Source organism: Stenella coeruleoalba, assembly GCF_951394435.1.
Source record: "Stenella coeruleoalba genome assembly, chromosome: 13".
In the NCBI taxonomy this organism is placed as follows: domain Eukaryota; kingdom Metazoa; phylum Chordata; class Mammalia; order Artiodactyla; family Delphinidae; genus Stenella; species Stenella coeruleoalba.
This window is the reverse complement of record NC_137159.1, coordinates 8,815,083-8,831,704: the sequence shown is the minus strand read 5'-3', so window position 1 is coordinate 8,831,704 and position 16,622 is coordinate 8,815,083. Positions and strand designations below refer to the sequence as shown.

The 16,622-nt window shown below is 42.9% G+C and overlaps 1 protein-coding gene across 8 annotated transcripts in view; it reads left to right on the top strand.

The window, feature by feature from the left end:
* The window catches only part of VWA3B (von Willebrand factor A domain containing 3B), a 244,818-nt gene that overhangs the window by 140,875 nt on the left and 87,321 nt on the right, over positions 1 to 16,622 (top strand). For all 8 annotated transcript variants that reach the window (XM_079941376.1, XM_079941377.1, XM_079941375.1 and 5 more), the window contains 3 exons: positions 3,990 to 4,128; positions 5,183 to 5,314; positions 10,297 to 10,395. In XM_079941376.1, coding sequence (XP_079797502.1) covers positions 3,990 to 4,128; positions 5,183 to 5,314; positions 10,297 to 10,395 — 370 coding nt within the window. The remainder of the gene's footprint in view (positions 1 to 3,989; positions 4,129 to 5,182; positions 5,315 to 10,296; positions 10,396 to 16,622) is intronic.

Below are 16,622 nucleotides of genomic sequence, written 5' to 3'. Positions count from 1 at the left end.
CCCCAGTCTGCTATTTTCTGTGACCCTGGGCAGGTTAGTCAGTGTCTGTGTGCATCAGCTTTCTCATTTATAAAGCAGGAATGATCATGCCATTTAGAGATGTGTTCTGTGGATTAGATTAGATACTAAGTCTAATGAGTTTAGGCTAGTACCCAGCCTGTAGTAGTCACTTGCAATCAGAGCTTTTTCCCTCCTTCCCTGTTTTCTGTTATAAACCACAAGCTGCAGACACCTGTCTCCCCCTGTATATACTCTGCAGAGCCCCAGTTTCTCAAAACCCAGCTGATGACGGGTTACTCAGAAAAAGTAATCCTTGCTTCTGGAGTCTTCTGTGCTTATGGTTTTGGGATTGACTCCCTTAGGAGAGTAGTTCGGATTTCAAATCTGGGGAAAAGGAAGCTGCTTGGAAGACACCCCACCTGGCAGCTCCTGGGTCTGTTTGTCCCTCTCCTCCCACCAGGTATCAAGGGTTGCCGGGAAGGTTTCTCTCCTCTTGTATTTTCTGGAAGACTTCATGGAGAATTAGTATCATCTCCCCCTTAAATGTTCATGGAATTCACCATTGAAGCCATCTGGGCCTGGAGCTTTTCTTTGTGGGAAGGTTTTTTTTTTTTTAACGCTGCATTCAATTTCTTTAAATATACATAGAGCTGATGTTGGTCATTTATGTCATCTTTATTTTCTAAGTCTGACTGGAGGTTATCCATCCTATCAATCTTTTCAAAGAAATGGCTTCTGGTTTCACTGTTGTTGTTTTGTTTTGTCTTGTTTCTCTGTAGGGTTTTCTCCTTTCTATGCCATTGATTTCTACTCTTACCTTTATTATTTCCTTCTTTCTCTTTACTCTGGGTTTGAGTTTTTTGAGATAGATACTTAGATCACTGATCTTGACCTCCCTTTCTAACATAAACATTTAATTTTATACATTTCCCTCTGAGTAGTGCTTTAACTGTCTCTCACGAATTTTGATATGTTGTATTTCATTTCATTCATCTCAAATCATTTTCTCATTTCCCCTTTGATTTCTTCTTTGACCAAAGGGTCACTTCCCAAGTATTTGTGGATTTTTCCCGATAGCTTTTAATTTCACTGTGGACAGAGAAATATTGTATGATTTCAGTTCTTAGAAATCTGTTGAGATCTGTTTTGTGGCCCAGAATATGAAGAAAAAACCACTTTTGTTGGGTGGAGTGTACTTTAAATATCTCAGCTCAAGTTGGTTGATAGTATTATTCAAATCTTCCATATTATTACTGATTTTCTGCTTAATTGTTCTATAAATTATTGAGAGAAGGGTGTTAGAATCTCCAACTATAGTTGTGTATTTGTCCAATTTTTCTTTCAGTTCTAAAATTTTTTCTTCATGTAATTGGAAGCTCGATTAGCCAATACATGTACATTTAGTGTTGTTAGGTCCTCTTGATGAATCAACTCCCTTATTGTTATGAAATGTCCCTTTTTATCTTTGGTAATATTCTTTGTTATGGAGTCTGCTTTGTCTAATATCAGTATAGCTACTCTGGCTTCCTTTTGTTATTTCCTGCAGGATTTTTCTTTTTTCTGTCCTTTTACCTTTACCTATATGTATCTTATATTGAAATAGGCTTCTTGTCAACAGAATATGTAAGGATATTATTTTTAATCCAATCTGACAATCTCTGCTTTTCATTGGAGTGTTAAGATCATTTATATTTAATGTGATTATTGATTTAGTTGGATTTAAACCTAAGATCTTGCTGTTTGTTTTCTATTCGTTCCACCTGTTCTTTGTTCCCTTTTTACTCTTATTCTGCCTACTTTGGTTTGAACATTTTTTACGATTCCATTTTATCCCCACTATTGGCTTGTTAACTCTGCCTCTTTGTTTTGTTTTGTTGTGGTGTGACTACTTTAGCATTTACAATATACATCTCTAACTTATCACAGTCTAGCTTCAAATAATAATATATTGCTTCATGTACATCATGAAAGTCTTCAGCTTCCATTCCCTTTCTGACTTGTCTGTTGCTGTCCTACACACTTTACTTCCACATATGCTATAAACCCCAAATACATTATAAACAATCAATTGTCTTGTAAACAGATTTAAAATGAGAATAAATGTATCTTGTATTGATTCACATATTTGTGATTTCTGTTGCTCTTTAGTCTGTTTGTACAGATCCTAGCACAGGTCTGTTGGTGATGCATTCTCTCAGCTGTTTTAGTCTGAAAAACTCTTGAATTTACTTTTATTTGTGGAAGGTATTTTTGCTAAGTATAGGATTCTAGGTTTACAGTTTTATCTTTTAATACTTTAAAAATTGTTCCCCATTCTTTTTGGCTTGCATGATGAGAAGTCACCTATTATTCCTATGTTGTCTCTGGTTCCTTTTAAGATTTTTTTCTTTATCACTAAATTTCAGCCATTATATGATGACGTGTCATGGTTTTTTTTTTTTTTTTTCTTTCTATTCGGGTTCTTTGAGCTTCTTGGATCTGTGGGTGTATTGTTTTCATCAAAACTGGAAACATTTGATTGTATTTCTTCAAATATTTTTCTGTGCCCCTTTCCCCCTCCTTAGTGTCTAATTACACATGTGTTAGACTCCTTGATATTGTTCCATGGGTTGCTTATTCTGTTATATTTTTTTAACCTTTTTCTCTCAGTGTTTTATTTTGGATTGTTTACTATTACTGTGTCTTTCTTAAAATTCCCTGATCTTTTCTTCTGCTAGTGTCTACTTCACTGTTAATAGCATGCAGTGTATTTTTCATTTCAGTCATTGTATATCTCTAGACGTTTCCTCAGAGGATTCTTTTTGGATCTTCCATTCCTCTCCTCATTCTGTTCCTACTTTACCTTCTTGAACGTATGGATTATGTTTGCAATAGCTGCGTAACATCCTTTTTTGCAAATTCTATCATCTGTGTCATTTTCAGGTACATTTCTTTTGATCTGTCTTTCTTCTGGTTATGGGTCATAGTTTCCTGCTTCTCTGTGTGCCTGGTAATTTTCTACTGGTTGCCAGATATTTTGAATTCTACATTGTTGGGTACTGGATTTTGATGCATTTTTTATGTGTGTTCTGTGACGCAGTTGTTACTTGGAATGCAGTAAGTTACTCTGGGGCTTGCTTTTAAGTTCTGTCAGCGTAGGTGCAGGGGAGCCTTTAGTTCAGGACTAATTTGGTCCTACCATTAAGGCAGTACCGTTGTGAGGACTCTACTTGAGGCCACATGCATTACGGAGGCTTTTCCACTCTGGCTGATTGGAAGATGAACTATTTCCAGACTTGCGTGAGCTCTGAGGGGTTGGTCCATCTATTACTTTTTTGGTGATTTATTCCCCGGCTTCAGTAGTTTCTTCACGCACATGCCCTGATCATAACTTAGCCGAAGTCTCCAGGGCACCCTTCTGCAGATATCTGGAGCACATTCTCTCTCCCTTTCAATCTCTCTTTCCATCCCTCTCTGACGCTCTTTCTCTCCTATGTAGTGATCTCCTCTTCAGTGTTTTGCCCTGTAAAGTCTAATTGACTGGGCCTTGCTGAACTCTGAACTCAGTTTCAAGTATTTTTTTAGTCTGCCCCACCCTCTCCCCCAGGGTTTGCCTGCAACCATGAATTTAATCTACATCCTGTGATGGGATCCTGAGCCTGGACCACAGAAGCAGTCCTGCTTACACGACCACCTAGCGCTTGGTTATTCCTGGGATCTGGGGTTGCTTGATTCTATCCATAAGCTTCACTGAAGCTTCAGGAATGTGCTGGCATGACTAGCTTGACTGCAGTCAGCAGGGTTAGAAGAATACATGGTGTGAAGTCATAGCTAAAGGCCTCAAAAATACCAGATGACTGGAAGTAATTTACTTTTGGCTTTGGAGCCCAGTATTGGATTTATTTTTCTGTCCTATTGGTTTTCCTCTGTAGACGTATCATTAAGTTCTTAGGACGATGCTCTGAGTGCCACAGGCTCTAACCATTCCCTTTCAACTATTTCCTGCCTAGGATTCAATGGCTACAGGATGGGAGTCAAGTCCTTTTTGGAAAAGTGCCTAGTGATTGTGTCTACATTCTCATTGACACATCTCACTCAATGAAGGGGAAACTGGACCTGGTGAAGAACAAGATCATCCAGCTCATGCAGGTGAGATGGAGCTCTCGGGACCAGGCACCTGGGGACCGAGTATCACGAGTGCATCTCCGCCAGTCAGCACCTGTAGTGGTTGTCAGAGATGCCCAGGCCAGGTGTGCACTCAGAAATCACAGAAAAGCCACGTCAGAAAAAGGCTCCCTTTTGCCAGTGAGAGCATCATCTGTTCTTTGCAAGCAGACCCTTCCTTCTGTGGGTCCTTCCTGTAACACATACGGGTTGCTAAGGAAATTTCTATGTCCATTGCCCCAGGTTTTCTCTATCCTGGAATCTGTGGTGTGCACACGCCTCCGCTGTCTCCCAGATACTCTTCAGCTCGTCATGCTTATTTTAATTACCAGTGCGCGTTAGGGATGCTGCATGCACTGGCCCCAGAACTAATGTGTGGGAGGAGCGTGGGCTGATGGTCAGGAGCTTCTGGTCCTTATTCCACCTGTGCTGCCTCTGAGTTGTACTACCCAAAGCAGGCTGCTAACACTCCCTAACTCCTAGTTTCCACACATATAAACGGGTATCAGAGTACTGTCATGACTTGGTAGTATTGATGTGAGTATGAACCATAGTAAACAATTGCAGGGAGTGTTTGACAAATACAAAATAGAATTTTTAATTTGATGAACTTCTGCTGGAGGAACATGAGCTGATTGATGGAAGGCAGGTGAATAAAATAGCTTTACCAAAAAGATGTTGACCAAAGCGGTAACACTGTTTTGGATTCTTTTAAGCATTTAGTGTGCATATTCGGTATACCATTAATGTCAGTATTAAACACAGGATATAATATCACATTATGTATATAAACTTATATGTGACATATATATATGTGTTTATACATATATACATTTGTAAATTTTTAATATCCAAACTGTGTGTAAATTTTATTTAAATGCCTTTTGAACTAGAAAACATTTTCTCTCTTGAATGTAATTTTTAGCTTCTAGAACTGAAAAGAGGTATCAAACGATTAAAATGTATCAAACCCTGACCTGTCCTAATCTTTTCTCACACATAAGTGGTTTCATGGCTAAATACTAATTGTCTCTTACAGGAACAGCTGAAGTATAAAAGGAAATTCAATTTTGTGCAGTTTGATGCTCAAGCCGTTGCTTGGCGGGAAAAACTTGTTGAAATTGATGAGGATAATTTGAAAGGGGCCCAGGCCTGGGTTAGAGACATTAAGGTAAGAAGGAGCCTGGGTCCGGGAGAAGAAGGATGGAGATCAGGATAGAAATGCTTGAGAAATGCTTTGAACGCCGAGGATAGCCATGGCTTCACATAGACGTTCATTTTGCTTACAGAGGTCATGTTAATTCAATCTTTTCTGTCAATATCTAACATTTAGATAAGCTTCTATTGACAGCACTTCTCTTGGCTCAAGTCTCAGCACTTTTATGAAAACAAATTTCAAAATATAATTTTTTTTTTACTTAAACATTCATATTTGTTTCTTCTGACGCTTCATTCTTGCTTCAAATGATATATTACAGCTGCTTTTAACAGTGGACTTTGTTCAAAAGTAATGAACTTGTGGAAACATACAGTACAGTGTGAGTGGTAAGGGCTGAAAGCAAGGAGAGAGATAGGGCAGCAGGATATCATAAGAAGGTGAAATACTTCCTTCAGGCGTGCATTTTAGTTGGAGAACTTTAAAGCTTCTGCTCTTGGCATTTACACAGACTAGGGAGAATTTGCCTTTCCTCAAATTTCCTCTTGCCTTGAACTTCATTTTAAAAGTTCTTTTTCTAGAACCACATAGCATTCCAGATATTTAAGATATACTAAAACTGAGACCAAGAGTTATTCTTAGAGGTCCAATATGGATCGCAAGTATCTTTAAAATAGTTCAGTGCCTGAGTTTAGAGTCCTGGATTTGACAAGAAGCCACAAATGGGCGTTAGTGACTCTCCCTGAATATTAACCAAGCAGAACTTGCACTGTCATTGGGATGTTCTAGAGTTCCCTTGGGATTTGTTTTTTAAAAATGGAAGGGGGGGGAATTCAGGGGCAATACAGTGGTTAGGATTTGTGATTTCACTGCCAAAGGCCCGGGTTCGATCCCCATTTAGGGAACTAAGATCCCATAAGCTGCACAGCATGGCCAAATAAATAAAATTAAAATGGGAGGAGGAAATCTATAAGAAATATTAATGCCTGTAAAATTTTGTCCTAACTGGCTACCTTATGCTGGGAAAGAATATTAAATTCATAAACAATTTGTTAAATTGGTTCCTTGGGACATATGTTGTCTTCTTTTACAGTAGGAAATATCTTAAGTCAGAGCCCACTAATTTAGAGTTTGTGATAACAAGATATTATATATGGAATCTCATTGGGTGAAAACATAAGTGGGTTCTGCTTCATGTAAAAATCACTGATGAATGGTATCAGCCATCTACGTGGCTGAAAATATGTCAGAGCATTTTTTTGTAAAGTGTGATTCTGGTCTCTTCAAAAGTCTTCATTGAAGAACCCTTGCTTGCTTGCTGAATGTGCAAAATTCATTTTCAAGAAGACCAGATTCCTCTATTATTCTTTGGACTGGTTTGGTCCAGGAATCAACCCAGTAAGTTCAGGACAACACTCAGACATTCTGAGCCTGCCGTGTGCTGGTGTCGCAGAGCAGTGGTCAGCTGGCATAGACAGTCCTTGGGTAAGAGAATTTTAAAAATTTTAGTTATCGTTATTTTTCTTTTGCGGCACGCGGGCCTGTCACTGCTGTGGCCTCTCCCGTTGCGGAGCTCAGGCTCTGGACGTGCAGGCTCAGTGGCCATGGCTCACGGGCCCAGCCGCTCCGCGGCATGTGGGATCTTCCTGGTCCGGGGCACGAACCCGTGTCCCCTGCATCGGCAGGCGGACTCTCAACCACTGCGCCACCAGGGAAGCCCAGTTATTGTTATTTTTAAGTTCTAAAAGTTCCATTTGATTCTCCTTCATGTCTTTTTTTCTTCTCTGATGAGACCTTCTTTTTCTTTGCTGATGCATTTTAATTTTCATTTGTTTCAAGATTGTTGATAATTGCTAGCTGAAGTATTTTTTTCATGGCTAATGTAAAATTTTTGTCGAATAACTCTAACATATTTGTCTTCTTGCTGTTGGTATCTATTATCTTTTTCATTTCAGGTTGAGAGCTTCCTGCTTCTTGGTACGATGGACTGATTATCAATTGAATCCTAGACATTTTTGTTTCATGTTATGAGGCTCTGGGTATTCCTCTAGCCTTCTGTTTAGTTGGCTGTGTCTCACACTGCGCTGTCAGGGGGATGGGTGGGCCCTGCCTCATACTTCCAGGTGCAGGTTGAAGTTCAGGTTCCCCACTCGAACTCTGTTGACACCTGATGGGGAGGAGTACCTTGTTACTGCTGGGTGGGAGGGGACATCACTGAGCAGGGAGGACGTGGTACAGTTGGTGGGGATGAACGTCCCAGCTCACTACTTGGCTTCCTTGTATACCACTCTGGCAGAAGTGTTAGGTGATTTATTTTATTTATCCTACTTGGTGTTATCTGACCTTCTTGGGTCCATGGGGTTATGTCTGTCATTGTTTTTGGAAAATTCTCAGCCATTATTTTTTTTTCAAATATTTCTTCTGTCCTGTTTTCCCTCTTCTCCTATGTTTCCAGTTAAGCGTATATCAGACCATTTGATACTGTTCCACAGCTCTTTGGTGCTCTTTTCTGTTTTGATTTGCTGTTTTTTCTCTTTGTATTTTAATTTGGGTAATTCCTATTCCTCTATCTTCACGTTCACTACTTCTTTCCTTGGCTGTTTTGAACCTATAGTCATTCCTCTGTATCTATAGGGTCCTCATTCATGGATTCACCCAACCCCAGATGGAAATTTTTTTTTAATTCCAGAAAATTCCAAAAAACAAAACTTGAATTTGCTGCACACTGGCAACTATTTACATAGCATTTGAACTGTATTAGGTATTATACATAATCTAGAGAAGATTTAAAGTGTACGGGAGGTTGGGACTTCCCTGGTGGCGCAGTGGTTAAGAATCCTCCTGCCAATGTAGGGGACACGGGTTCGAGCCCTGGTCCAGGAAGATCCCACATGCTGCGAAGCAACTAAGCCCGTGCGCCACAACTACTGAGCCTGTGCGCCTAGAGCCTGTGCTCCGCAACAAGAGAATCCACCGCAATGAGAAGCCTGCGCACCAAAACGAAGAGTAGCCCCCGCTCACCGCAACTGGAGAAAGCCCGCGTGCAGCAACAAAGACCAATGCAGCAATGCAGCCAAAAATAAATAAATTTATTAAAAAATAAATAAAGTATATGTGAGGATGTGCATAGGTTATATGCAAATACTACGCCATTTTATATAAGGGACTTGGGCATCTGCAGATTTTGGTATCTGTCAGGGGGAGAGGGTCCTGGACCAACCCCTGTGGATACCAAGGAACAACTGTACTCTGAACTCTTTGCAAGACTTCTTCACCGTCCTACTGAGTCTTTTTACTGTTAGCATTTTTATTCTGTTATTTCTTAAGGTTCCATCTCTGCTGAAATTACCCACCTGGTCTTGAATGTTGTTCACCTTTGCCATTATCACAGTTATTTTAAATTTTCTGTCCGATGGTTTCAGCATCTGTGTCATGTGTGTGTTTGTTTCCGATGAGTACTTTTGTCTCTCGGGAGTATGTTGTTTGCTCTTCTGTTTATGTGCTTATTTTCTGTTAAAAGCTGGACATCACGTGCAGTATATAGTGACTGAGATAAATATTTTTCATGCCTGGAAATGGGCATGCCTTTCTTGGTGGGGTGGGTTAAAATGACTCTGATTAGGAGTTGGGCTGGCTTCGAGGTTTGTTTGCACCGCATCCCTCAAATTCTTGCAGCGACACTTGGTGTTGGGGTGGGGATGACGTGCCAGAGGGCTGTCTGCTTCATCTTCGGCTTTTGATTTTTCCCTTCACACTGGGCCTCAAAGAGAGCGTTTCTCTTGAAAGTTATTTGTTAGTTGATGTTTCTAGGGGAGTGATGGGGGTGGGTGTTCTCTGAATAAGCCTCAGTCTTGATCAGGCACGGTGTCCAGGAGTCTCAGGGACGTGGCCTTCTCAGTGTCTCTGAGCCCAGCACATAGCCCTGTTCCTTCCGCAGGTGTAGAGAGTGTGTTGTTTCCTCTTTCCTTCCCCCAGCCTTCCTGGGTTTTGACCAGCGCCCTAGGGTGAGCGTGTTCATTGTTGCCCCCCACCCCATATACACACACAGATTAAGGCTTTTGTTCTGCTGGGGAGAGTGAGGAGAGGGTCTCTATAGAGATTCCTGTGTTTCTCTCCCCCAGTTCTGCACCGTGAAGGAGACTTTCTCTAGACTCTCCCAATCTATTCTGTGAGCACCCTGTGGGGTTTGTGGCAAAACAGCCTTCAAGAGAGCGCCGATGCCCCCATATCTGTGGCCTCTTGCCAACATACACCTGGCAGCCTCCGCTGATTCACCAGTCACCCCAGCCCAACTCTTCTTCTAGTGTCTGGCTGCATCCTGTCCCAGAAAGCCAGGGCTGGCCTCTTGCCTGACTCTCCCCAGATTTGGGGCCACTTGGTTGCCCTGTGACCTGAGCCCTCTCATGGGCATAACAAAAGTCATGTACTTGCTGTTTGTCTGGCTTTTTCTCATTCTGAGTTTTGGAGTGACAACTTGGCCAGTTCTGTACCTCCCTGGGCAGAAACTGCAGGCGTTTTACAACTTTACAGTTTCCTGTACCTCTGGATTGCTCATGACACCACACTCATGTTTGCTGAGTACTGGGTGTCATGAATCAATCCTGGTTGGAAGCTAACATGGTCCCCGCCTGGGGGGAATTCAGGCTGCATGTTTAAGCCGTGCTGACAGCTGAATGAACAGTAACTGAGTTAGTGCCTGCCACAGAAACACACAAAGATAAAATTGAATTAAGAGCTCTGTCATCAGGACAGGAAATCCATCGTCCTGGCTTCTAGCTATCCTGGAACTGTCTGCATAGATGCTTTTACGACATATTCAGGGATTTGTCTTCTTGGAATTCCTGGACTTAAATTATGATCTCAGTCTAATTTAAATATATCTTTTATTTCACAAGGACTTTTCTTTTTGGAAGCAGAGAATAAATAACAGTTGTTTGTGAGATCTTTTTTGAGATTCAAGTATATACTTGGTATGTCTCTCTCTCTCTTTTCTGTAGATTGGAAGTTCCACAAACACCTTGAGCGCCCTGCAAATTGCTTTTGCTGATAAAGAAACACAAGTAATCTACCTTTTGACGGATGGGAGACCTGACCAGGTACTTATCAAAGTTGGGAACAAAGAGGGACTCACTAATCCCCTGAAAGTGAATGCTGAGCGTGGGTTTGGGGGACCTTTTCCACTGCCACTAAAAAGCTGTTGAGAGATACTTGCCTGGCTTAGGGACGCAGAACTGAGGTAAAAACACACACACTGAGAAATTCCTTTGTCTACTGCAAGAGTGAGGAGAATTTAAGTGACAGTGAGTGTTGTTTGGTTAATTTGATGCCCACCCATAGACCTGGAGACAAACCTGATGAAAGGTGATGTATGCCTTCCGTGGAAGGCTGGTTTATATTTTATTATAAACAAAGAGTGAGGAGATTCTTTTTGAATTTTTTCCTTTGGGGACGCTGAATCTAAAACACGTCACTGCACAGTGTCCTTGGTTTTATCCCTAATTTTAACTTAGTAATCATTTAAACAAAAGCATGCCTTTCTGGTGAAATGTTCTTTGTTTAGCCTGACTGGAAAATATTTGAAAAGTTTTAGCGGCATCTGTTCATCTTCTTTTGAGCTTTGTGAATGAAAGACTAATGCTCTGGGCATTAAATAAATATACGGATGTGCAGGCCAGTACAATGTAAATTAACCGCTAAAGTGAATTAGTATCAACTTGTTTCCTTCATTGTGAAGTGTCTGCATGTGAAGACTGCTAGGCAAATATTGTACAATACCCGGTGTCAAACGGTCCAGGGCTTAAATACTAGAGCAGCTGGATTTTACTACCGTGTTAGATCTATGGCCGCGAAGTTGTATAAAGTGAAATTGTATTTGGAATGATTTTCCTATCAACGTCACTGCCCTTCCTATTCAGAGGCGATTTATCGTGCCTTGTTTATGCTCCTTGTGTGGCGGCTGCCCGTTTGAGGCTGCAGAGATGAATAATATCCTGCCCTAGGGGAGCTTACGCATCGGAGGATGCGCTGGCATATACAGTTAATTCTGGTGAGATAGAGGGAGTGGAGTTGCCTGTGCTACGGGCTGTACGGGAGCACAGTGATGAATTCTGCTGTACACGATGGAGAGAAGGTCAGGCAAGGTTCCACCGAGCAGGGTGCATTTCAGCTGTGTCTGGAAGGAGGAGAAGAAATTTCCTAGACGGGGGAGATTACTGGTATCCTGGGCAGAAGGAACAGAGGTGTGAAAATACGTGGGCTGGTCGAGGGAACATCCCGAGAGCAGTGAATGGAAAAGTGTCAGGGCCGAGTCTCGGAGGTTTGGTTGGGGGAGATTGTGAAGGTCCGTGAATGTCACACAGAAAGGGTGGGCTTTACCTCAGTAGGGACTCTCAGAGGAGCAGATGGTCCCATCCGCCAGTGCGTTAGAGATATGCCTCTAATGCACAGGTGGATGGGAGAGCCAGGGAAAGACTAGATCTTGGGCTGGTGAGGTCCCACCTCAGGGAGGAGCAGCAGAAATGCGGAGGAGGGGACCCTCCAGAGATGAGATCATAGAAGTAGCATCAAAGGACTTGGTGGCCAGTTTGGGGGCAGGAGGTGCGGGGCTGGGTGAGGAACAAGGGAGAAAGGGGTCAAGATGACTGATTTCTGCTTTCTAGTAATTGTTATTAACTGATTGAAATCTAAAGAAGGAGAGACCTGGGGGTTTCTGGTGGAGGAAGCTGAGTTTGAGCACCTGGAGTTCACGGCTGTCCAAAAGCCCCTAGAAGGATGGGGCTGGCATTTGGGGAAAGAAGTAGGCTGCAGGTTCTGACTTGCAAGTCATCTGGACAGGGGATCTTTTTCTTGTTAATAAATCCCAACTGATTTTATTGTAATTTAGAAAATATAAGTAAGCATATAATCATAAGGAAGAATAAGGTGTAAATTGTTCATAATTCAATTTTCTGCTCCTTCTCATCTAATATATGCGTTTTTCCAAGTCATGAGACATTCTTCAGAAACATCATTCTCAATGAGTGCATCATATTAAATGACACAGATTTAATAAAACTACCTTAAAAATTGACTTGATTTAATTTTTGAATAGTAATACATTCACATGGTACAAATGACAAAGGTACGAAAGGATAGAATGTAGAGAAAATCCTCCCTCCCACCTCCCTTCACCAGCTATGAGGCAGGTGATATGTGTATTACCAGTATATTACCAGCTTCTTGCATCTTCTTTGAGAGATAGTTTGCTATGCAGACAGATATTTGTTTATGTATATTTCCTTTTAAAATACATAAATGGTAGCATATTACACACACAATTCTGCGACTGTGTTAATAAAACAATATACCTTGGAGATTGCTTAATATCATTTCATAAAGAGCTTCTCACTTTTTCTATAGCTGCCCACTATTCCATCACACAGCTACTTAGTCATGTCCCCCGGTGATGAGTGTCATGTCCCCCGGTGATGAGTGTTTAGGTTATTTCAATCTTCCTGTTACAGACAAGGTTGCAAAAGTAACTGTGCACATATATCATTTTGCACATGTATATCTGTAGCATAAGTTCTGAGAAGTGGACTCAGTTAAAAGGTATATGTTTAGATAGATACGCCAAATAGCCCTTGAAGAAGATTTACCAAGTACCACTGTGCCAGCCGTGTGTTGAGAAGGATTCTTGGTCTACAGTCCATCATAGACTTAGGAGGGTCTGGAATCTCCCAAAATTATATAAAAAATGCACTCGTACATTTTTCTGGGGAGAAGATCAGTAGCTTGCCCCCACATTCCCAGAGGGTCTGTGGTCCACTTAACGATGAGGCACTAGGGAAATGAACGAGCTGGAATCAGAAATAAGCAAGTTACTGAAAAAGTGATTTATAAACTCTTATTCAGGCATTTCATATTTGTATCTGCCTTTTCCCCACAAACAATCTACTTATTTTGCATTATTCCTCAGACTCTCTCAAAAAAACAGATGGATATTTGATATTCATGTTCTATGTAGAGGACATTAAGATGTACCACTCGATCTCGATTTGGTTTTGAATTTTCACTGACTGTATGACCTGAATATGTAAGACCAATGTCATTATTCCCGGTACTCCTCAGAATTTCCAACTTGGAAGAACACACAGAGATGCTGTTCAGGATTCAGTTCCATGGACATCAGCATGCTGCTTGTTTATTAAATGTCCAGGGCAGAATTATATAGAAGACAAGTCTTTTAATTAGTCAAGTTCAGAGGGTTCTTCATGAGCCTGGGATTGCCAGGTGTCCTTGGGTGGGCATCTGTAGGTGCAGGTGGACACTGCAGGGCCTCTGTCAGGAGCAGCCCAGCACATCTTTGGCTGTGGTTATTTTGGGACTTCTTTGAAGTTAGGGGCTCACCCTCGCAAGAATGGACGTGAGGAAGGTATCTGCACCGTTCTAAACAAAAACGGATGGATGATAAAGCCCCACGTGGGGTATGCGAGGGATGGGAGCAGGGGAGGGCACAGGGTGACCCCCTCTGCACAAACAAACCTCCTTCAGGCTGTTGGGAGAACCGTCCCTGCCTTTCTTGACACCCCAAGTTGACCTTTGTGGTGAAAGGAACATCTGGCCGCACACCTGTTCTAGACTCGGGGACGAGGGCACTGGGGGAGAGTGTCTCAGGTGTGCTGCTTGGCCCCATCTTAGGGATCGACAGGACCTCTGAGGGGAACAGACTAAGGAGTCCTGGGCTGAGAAAGGCTTCCTCGGTGTCCTACAGACACGGCCCCCGCATGGCACAGCCCCGCGAGCTGAGCTACTATAGTAAGTGGCTGGGGAGAGTCAGGGTGACTCAGGCTGTGGTGGTGAAAGGATTACTTCAACATACTGAGTCTTCTTTTAAGCTGTGAGGACACCCACCAGCGAAAAGGATCCTTGGGGGCTGCAGGGTTGGGGCGGGAGGACAGGCGTGGCTCTCTTCTGTTGCAGGGCTGGAGCTCCTTCTGCAGTCCAGGTGCAGCCCCGCCTTCCGCCCAACTCTCCACCACCACGCTGGGCACTAGAACCTCGTGCCAGTTTAGCAAACACTACCTGGGGCTGTGTGCTGCTGGGGGGCTCACAGCGATACACATAAGAGACTTGCTCATGCTCTCCTGAGCTGTCAGGACTGATGGAAATAAACAGCTTTAGAGCCAGAGACCTGGGTTAGAGCTCATCCCCAGCACTGCCCGTCTGAATGACCTTGGGCAAGTGCCCCCGATGTGAATTTCCTCATCCGTGACTTAAAGCTAATGCTCCCTCCTCGCAGGGTTGCTATGAGTGAATGAGGTGATATTCTCGTGAGTGCATTACATGGAGATTATACATATATATATATATATATATATATATATATATATATATTTTTTTTTTTTTTTTTTTTTTTGCCACCCGGCATGTGGAATCTTAGTTCCTCCACCAGGGATCGAACCTATGCCCCCTGCAGTGGAAGCACGGAGTCTTAACCACTGGACCACCAGGGAAGTCCCTAAACACTGGGTTTTTTTTTTGGGGGGGGGGGGGAGTTGTTTTTGTTTTTGTTTTGGCATTCCACGGATATTTACTGAGCACCTTTTATGTGCCAGGTACTGCTATCAGTCTGGGGTACAGTGAGGAGCAAGATAGACAACATGCCTGCCTTCAGTGAAGCTTCTGTTTTATGGAGAGATAGGCAAGGAGCAAATGACCATATGAAATAATGTCAGGTAGCGTATGGAAGATGAAAACGCTGTCCACAGTCCCTGGCACCCACACCACTGGCACTAAATCAACGTTAGTTTCTTTCCCTTCCCAAATATCTCAGCTGTAAGTCAATATAGGAGTAATTTCTAGCTAAAACCCTATCTATCAAATTAACAGAATGTAGGTCTAGCATCTCCAGTCTGGTATATGGGGCTGAGGGGCAGTGGCCAGGAGTCCTGTAAGAAATGAGGATAATGATAGTACCTTCCATGGTGGGTTGTGGGGGGGATGCAGGGAGAGAGCACAAGCAGAGCCCTTAGTGCCCAGCGCATGATAAGTCCTCAAAACAGAAGCTAGGTTGAAGGAAGAGCAGGCAGCAGAGAGGGCTTTGCTCTGTCCTTGAAGTTGACAAGAGGGATGGGATCAGCCCTCAGCTAGGTTAGGTTGCTGTTTGGTTAGGAAACAGCCAATGGGCAGAGGGGAGGGGAGAGAAGAGAGGAGGAGACGTGTGGGTGGACTTATGGGCAAGGACAGGTTCAAGGCTGGTCAGATACAGAGACTGAAGCCATGTGTAAGTGGTGGCTGGAATGAGACCAGTCTCTGGGGGACCACTCAACTGGCCATCTCCCAGTGGTGAGTCCAGAGGCCTCCCTCATCCCCCTGCCTCCCCAGGGCTCATAGCAAACGTATAGGAAGGGTTAACAGTCAAAGGATAGGAACTGGGGGTGGAGAGTGGGAACTGGCCACTCTCCAGTTGGAGCCAGCAATTTGGGTCCATCAAAGAGGGACTGAGAAACACAGAGGCAGTGGAAGCAAGACAATCAGAGGCACTTCTGAGGGTGCTCAGCTGGGTGTGGTGGTGCTGGTAGAGAGGTGGCAGGGCAGTTCATCAGTCATCTTTCCTGAGAATCGGGTAATGTTTACGGAGAGTCAGTCCTTAGCAAGAGACGGTCTTTATTGCAAATGGCGGGGAAACACATCGTCTGGCATTGCTTCTAGGAGTAAAAACTCTTTGAATCTAGTCTTACCACTTAAGAGGTTGATGACCCTAGGAAACTTAGTTCTTCTGAGCCTCAATTTCTCTATCTTTAAGTGGAGTCCATATCCGTACCTACTGTGCCAATTAGGGTTTCACGTTACTGGGAGGAAAAGCAGAAGAGCAGACCAATGATGGCTGAAACAATGGAGAGGCCTATATCCTATGGCTGCGAAGCCCAGCAGAAGGTAGTCTGGGTTATACAGCTATTCAAGGACGTCTCCAAGAAATAGGCTTCCTTTAACCTTTATGCTTCACTGTCTGTGTGTGTGACGTCCACCCTCATGGTCACAAAAGAGCTGCTCCACTTCTAGGCAGAGTGTCCACTTTCCAGGGGGCAGGGGTGAAAAGGGAAGGATATTAGCTTTTTTTGTTAAGTCTTTGTCTTTTTTATTGGCAAAAAAAAGTCTCTCCCTTGAGACTTCTGCTTATATCTCAATGGACAGACCTGGCCACACCTAGCTGCAAAAAAAGTGTCAGAAGATGAGTGTGTATGTGTTGTGTTTGTTTGTTTGTTTTTAACTAAGTATGTTGCTACCATGAAAAGAAAACCAGGGCTCTGACAGTAAAAAAAAAAAAAGGAGAGGTAGGCAA